The sequence below is a fragment of the Phalangium opilio genome, unplaced genomic scaffold, assembly GCF_054372755.1.
Source record: "Phalangium opilio isolate 3A_F unplaced genomic scaffold, DU_Popi_V2 ptg000060l_1, whole genome shotgun sequence".
Classification (NCBI taxonomy): Eukaryota; Metazoa; Arthropoda; class Arachnida; order Opiliones; family Phalangiidae; genus Phalangium; species Phalangium opilio.
In genome coordinates this window covers 7300051-7307199 of record NW_028324177.1, presented here as the reverse complement: position 1 = coordinate 7307199, position 7149 = coordinate 7300051, and the positions used below count along the sequence as shown (strand labels likewise).

General features: G+C 39.7%; 1 protein-coding gene across 1 annotated transcript; it reads left to right on the top strand.

Moving 5' to 3' along the window:
* The first annotated feature begins 3122 nt into the window (after positions 1-3122).
* Positions 3123-4075, top strand: LOC149666992 (uncharacterized). Its single transcript, XM_089841664.1, has 2 exons — positions 3123-3418; positions 3538-4075. The coding sequence occupies exons 1-2, from the start codon at positions 3123-3125 to the stop codon at positions 4073-4075; spliced, it is 834 nt and encodes a 277-aa protein (XP_089697790.1).
* The last annotated feature ends 3074 nt before the right edge of the window (positions 4076-7149 follow it).

Sequence of the window (7149 nt, the reverse complement as noted above, 5' to 3'; positions counted from 1 at the left end):
CTCTTGAGCTACCCGTACTACCGACTCCCTCTCCACCGCCGGTTGATGAGAAACCCTTGTTTCCACAGCCAATTGACCCACCAGAGAGAAAACCCGAGCCAATTAACCCTGAAGATTATGACAACTACACACTATAGTTCTTACCGTAAACTTTTAAAGCCAGTGAAACGCCAGAGAAAAACGCCGAAGGGCTTTATCAGGCTGTGGCCCGCAATTTAGAAAATATTGTATTTAAAAAAATTCAAGTAACATATCACGAAGTAGATAATTGGGGTGATGCTATCATGTATTATTTCAAAACACCAGAATGGGTGGAAATTAAATTTTCTCCCCAAGTAGCTAAATTTCTCGACGTTGACCCCGATGAATATTATACAGGACGCAATCAATGTGGTCCCTTGAGCATCACTTTACAAGAATACACCATAAATGAAAACAATGCGTACTTAGAATATCGAGTAAATCGAACAATTAAGCACAATACCCTCTGGGAAGAACCTTGGTTTAATTTTAGCTTCGGTGTGTCAGGCTAGTTTAGATCGACACAAACTATGCAGGATGATTTTAAAATATATGATGAAATCGCCGAAACAATTAAAGCGGCCTCGACAAAAGATCCTTTAAGATTGCATCAGGCCGAATTTAGCGTTATTAAACAAGAATCGGAACGTTATTTTATAGTACATTGTCCAGCAAAAATTGAAATGGTATTTTCCCCGGATCTGCAAAAAATTTTAAATTTAGAAGATGAATATGTTGGGGGGACGTTTCTACCCACTAGACCTTTAGAGCGCAATTTCACGCATTTCAAAGCCACTAATGACACTTACGTAAATTATCGCGTCCATTACTCGCTAATGTATCTATTTACTAAGACTGATTTCACAAAAATCGAAATACCCCCGGGCGAATATACCTGTGATTATACTTTGACCGGTGCGGTAATCCCCTTCTTTTTACATTTAAAAATTATAAATGAGTTATTGGCGGCTCAAAGACGTATGCCTTGCCAGCATTTTAAAATCTTCATTCTCAAAACGGCGGAGGAAAATAGATACTATACTCGTCTCGAAATAGAGCCAGTTGCTCGCGTATCGATAGCTTTAGCGATGGCCCAGTTATTTAACATTCCCGATGAGGGAGAATTTTTCAACACAGTCACTCGGGAATAGCGCTGAAAAATCCCCGATTGAGATCGATGATACTCACAGCGAATTACAATTTTTGGACTGGATAGATTTCCAGAAGACCCATATAGGTCGGACCAACCGTATATACCCGGGTCTCAAGGGAAACGAGTTGATAATTACGCGTGTGACTGTGAGATTCTTCCTGGGGTATATTATCATATTAGTGATGTCTTAGGTGCCATGAGCGAAGCCATGTCGCCAACGCATAGAAAAAGTCTGAAATTTACGTAGCAAAATCAAAGACGTGCGATGTAATTTGCGAAATATTTCTGGATATGTTTGAAACGCCCAAATTCTTACTAGATAATATCGAGGTTCGAATTAGACTTCATCGAAGCTCGTCGGATTTCGCTATTATTCACAATGAAACGGGCAAAAATTATAAGATTGACTTAACGGAATGCACTTTGTTTACGCGCGAGATTGAGGTTAATCCCGAATTGCAATTAGCCCACGCGCAAATGTTAAATTCGGGAATAAACACTCTATTGTTATGAAAAAAATTTTTAATAACCGCCGGAACGCAAGATTTTATTAGGGACAGCTTGTTTACCGGGCAATTACCATCGCGAACTGTCGTGGCTTTCGTTACTAATAAAAAATTTGTGGGGGAAGCAACTTCTAACCCTCTGGACCTCCAACATTTCAATCTGGATTTCTTGCAATTTTCGTTAAACTCTCAAAATTATCCGGATATACGTTTCACGCCTAATTTTGCCGATGATCAATACGTTAGATGTTACAATTCTTTATTCGAGGGGCTCGAAACATTAGGTCTGGATCGAGGAAATATTATTTCTTACGATTTATATAAGAAAGGCTTTTTTATCGTTTTTTTTGATTTGAGTAGAGAACATCTCGCGTCTTTAGGTTTAAATTCCATGCCCCAGAGTGGTAACTTGAGATTATCGTTAAGATTTAGCTCTCCGCTAGCCGAAAACGTCACGTGCATTGTCATGGCCCAATTTCGGAACAATCAATTAATTATGTCTAAAAATAGAGAAATTATTTATAATCACCCCAACGTATAAAAGACTAAAACTTTAAAAATACAATATCAGTCGCGCGTCACTATGCATCAAGTTCACACCGTCACGCCAAAGCTCGACATTTGCGTCGTCGAGTCGATTGAACCTAAAATTTTAATTCAAAGATTGGATACGCGTACAAAAACTATATTAAAACCTAACGCTTGGTACGCTTTGTGTCGGTTTCAAAATGAACTCACGTCATTTTTCGACGGGAAAATACCTCGCTATCATATTTGGTTGCCCGTCAAAGAGCGCATCAAACTGGAATGCTTCGTCAATTCGAAAGATGAACGTCTAATCGATATTCGCTACTATGAACGAGGCAGTGGCAGTCGTTATTTTCTCAACTTTAGTACCAGCGAAGGATTCAGCCTGGACAAAACAGGGTGGCAGACTTTAATCAATTTAAAGCCGCTCATCGATGAAGCTCTTAAGGCTAAAGAGATAACTGTCTGTCGAATGCGTGAATTAATTTTAAACGAGCTCACCACTACATTGTTTGACGTCACTTCCACTTGCGCCAACATCGAGTGTCGAAAACAAATATGCCACTCTCAAAACTGCTCGGAATTTGACAAAAATTTCAGTGATCGAGTCGAGCGAAATTTGCACGAAGCGTTGTTCCAGCTGGATCGAGATAAAATTTTGCGTCAATTTGAGACTGAACATTGATGGATTGATGATCAAGACGATATTTACTCTTATTTTGTCAACAGTTTTGTCGATTTAAAGAATGCTTTGATATATGGCTATTAACTTTGACGGACGGTTTTTAAAAAAAATGTACTGATATATAGTAATTGCTTAACTGATATTGTTTTTTTTATAAAATACCTTTGTGGATATTATATAAAGTTGTTTATTGGGAAAACATTTAGTCGTTATTTACACTCGTTAATATATGGATGCTAAAATTAGAAAAACTTATTACGACGTGGCTAATCCGGCCTCCTACGGATCGCTATCGAGGTTACGAAAAGCTTTACCGGACGTGTCAAAAGCAATATTAGGCGCCTTTCTTGAGAAACAACCAGCCTACACGAAACACCGATTTCGGCGCTTCCGATTCAAGACCAATCAAGTGTATGCCTCGAGTATTGATGACGTTTTTCAAGTTGATCTGTTGCATCTACCGAAATTAAAACGTTTCAATAAAAATGTTCGTTATGTTCTGTGCGTCATTGACGTGTTAAGCCGGTACGGATGGACAGTACCGCTCAAGAACAAAACATCTGGCAAGGTTATCGAAGCTTTTAAAAAATATTTCAAGAGAGGATACCTTTAAAAATATATGCTGACTACGGGGGTGAATTTAGTTCGCGCAACTTTGATTCCTTTTTGAAACGCCACAATGTGCAAATACATTTTGCCCGGAGTCAACACAAGGCCAGTTTAGCCGAACGTTTTATTAGAACTATCAAGGAACAAATTTCCCGGGTTATTACAGCCACGGGAAATCAAAATTACGTTAAATGTTTACCTTTAATTACTCGAGCGTATAATGAACGGGTTCATTCGACTATCGGAATAGTGCCGGCTGACGTTAATATAGATAACGAATTAATCATTTGGAATAAATTGTACGGGAAATCTAATGGAATTAATCGATACGCACCGACCTTTAAACTCGGCGATTACGTGCGTCTCTCGAGAGCCAGTCGGGTTTTTAGAAAAATCAGCTCGGGCGGGACTTTTACTGACGAAATATTTCGCGTTGTTGATGTCATACCATGGTCACCACCCGTGTATCGTGTAGCTGATTTGAAGGGAGAACAGATCTTGGGCGTTTTCTACGGTGCTGAATTGCAAAAAGTCTCGCTACCCGAAACGGGACTCGTCAAGACTAAATTATGAACACTTCGCAAATAAACGCTCTTTTAACTTGCGACAAAAGAACGCGACCCTATTATTTAGGCTGCTTTCCGGTGGATCACCTGCCTCCACGCCCAAAAAAACACAAATTTTGCTTTATATTTAACAACGAACCCGCTGGGGAGGCAAGAGAACATTGGATAGCGTGTTTCTGTAACCACGACACTGTGGAAATGTTTTGCACGTACGGAAATTCACACCGATACTCTAAGGTTAGTTTAAAACGATACGGGAAACGAATTGTTTACAACAAAAATCAAATTCAGCATCCATTTTTTCAACTGTGTGGTCTGCACTGTTGTCTGTATGTAGCCCTAAGATGCGTCAATATCTCGAGAAAGACGATATTAGACGCCATCTACTCTAATAACCTTAAACCTAACGATTATGTCGCTTTATTATATTTATGTTTACATTTAAAAAAAATTGTACACAGATATTGTTCGCAATAAAACAATTTTTGTCTTAATATTACATTTTATTAATTAATATCAAGCCATTTCTGGTGCCGTTTTCTTTCCTCGCCAGATGGTACCAGTGGGCCTAGGTTATGAAGTTCATCTTTTTTCTTCCGAGGTTTTTTCTGTTTTTTTTCTTCTGTTTAGCGGAGATGTTATCAAACACGTTTTCCAGGTCTGTTAAATTTTCCTCGTCATCCTGCGCTATATTCTCTTGTTCATCGCCGATTTCTTCTTGAAAACCATCGTTCTCCGAATTTGCATAACCGACAGCCCCTTCCTCCTCCCCTCTTTTCGGCGTAAAAATGTTTTTTGCAAACGGTTTGCTAAAGCTGCGGCTTGCTGTTTCACCATATCGCCCACGTAGTTAGGCCCAAATTGTAGGTAAAATTCTTCAAAATGTCGGAGTCCGAATTGCCCTTTCGCTTTTAAGGAGTTTTTGTCGAGGTTCGGTTTTATAAGGGGTTGGCGTAGTGAAACAACTGCCGGATGCGCTCGAAGAGGGAGATGACGTTGCGTAACTTGGCCATGAAAATTGTTTTTTTCGAGCCAACGGTAAAGGTGTGGTCGGTAATGGCGGATTAGAGGCTATTGCAGCCGCCATTGAGGGAGTCATGACTTCAAATTTTGGTAAGGGAATTTTTTTCTCGATACTTAAATATTTATTAAAGGCGTCTAAATATTTATATAATTTGCCATAGGCATTCAATGGCAATTTTAAAATATCCTCAATCTCTCGGTCCAATGCCGAATGTTCTTGCGCTGCTGCCGAAGTGACGGCACTAGCGGGGACAAGTACCATTTGTTTCATGGTTTAGCCGCTATGGCTTGGACAATTGAGGGCAAGATTGCGCCAAGCAACGCTGTGAGAAATCCTCCTGATTGCCGCAACAGCAGCTTTTTTTTGCTTTTCTGCGACAAGGTACTCGATTCGAGTTGTCTAATAATTTTTTTGTACTTTGCTAAACGTTTTTTACGGTCTTTACTCAAAAACTGCCCCTGCCCTTTAAATTCTTACAAATTGTTTGAATACTCTTTAATTCAGGCGCGCTACTATTGTTCAAGAGTGTTTGCCGTTGTTTACAACTAATTTGACGCAAACTTTGTAAATAAGGGACAAATTTGGCAAATTTTGTAGAGGGACCCGCTACTACGATGCGAGAGCGTTTTCCTGATCGACGTTTAACACGCGGTGCCATTATTCAAATGACAATTATATTTAATCGACATAAGGTAGAACTCGCGATCTTAACCGCAAGTTTTCCGGAGTTTCTTGTTTTAAATCAATTAACAAATAACTATAGGGTTCTCTCGTAGCTAGCCTGTACGCGTCCGTAATACACTTCGGATTATCAGGACTAATCTGCTGGGCTAGATACCCAATGGAAACGACATCTCGGGGATTTTTCATTATTATAAAATAGGATGAATTTTGGGAAATTATTCGCGATTGGCTACCCTTGGGAAAAAATTGTTACGTAATAATATTTACCGTATACCCTAAATGATGGGAGGTCACGCAAACTAAATCGGCAATATGAGCTTGCTTAAATAATTGACTAGCTAAATCGTCTAGTATCAGATAGGAATCGCGATGAGTTTCCCAAAAATCCGGATCGAGGGGAGGCAAACCTTGAATAAATTGAATTCCCGGAATCAATTGTTTTTATTTTTCGTAGTTTGATTGCCAGGCCGCGTAGCAATAAATAATCTTTTTATGCGGCGGGTCAAACATAAGCTGATGATTTTGCAATATATTACTTACAAGACAGCTTTTGCCCGCTAGCGTAGGTCCCACGATTAGAAATTGCGCGGGTGTTTGGAATTTTAAAGAATGCGAGATTGACTCGGTCGGATTCATTTCAAATAATAAACATTTATTACCGTTCACATGTTATTTATATAGAAACATAAAAATATATTAAAAAAACACATCAATAATCAAAAAAATTAATACAATATAAACCCAAAAAACCCAAAAACACTTACACATTTAAACAACATTAAAAAACACAATATAAACAAAACCCTTATACCTAAAAATTCCCCTATTAGTTAATTGTTTTTTTAAAAAGTTTCTTTTCCATTTCTAGGCAGCGCTTGCGAAAGCGTTAGGCATTGAGCCATTCAAAATTCACGCGAGACTCGGAGGGTAGGATATGAACACGCACTACAGTAGAAATCACGACGGTTGGATGCACACGCGCACTTTTTCGTTTCCCGACCGCTCTTCGTTGGTGGTTGGGCATGTTTGGACCAGAGGACTCTGATCGCAAACGTCGATGCCCTCGTCGGTCGGGAAGTTGGGAAGCCCCTGACGCAGTGGTTTATTGTTGCACGGTTTTTTGGAAACCATCGGTCACGATGGACCGTGCTTGCGATGTTCCCTGGATGGATGGTCCGTGCAACACCACTGGTACAAGGCGATGCCGCAAAAAGCGCAGCGTGTCGTCTGTGTTTCTACATCTGCAAGATAAAAACCGTCTTTGGCCAGGGCTTCGATGGGAACGCAAGATTCCCACAAGCCCTCAAAAGTATGTCTCCACCTAACCTCGTAATTCATGCGAGAGATGTCGAAGCAAGTGTTGCCTCTTTGAA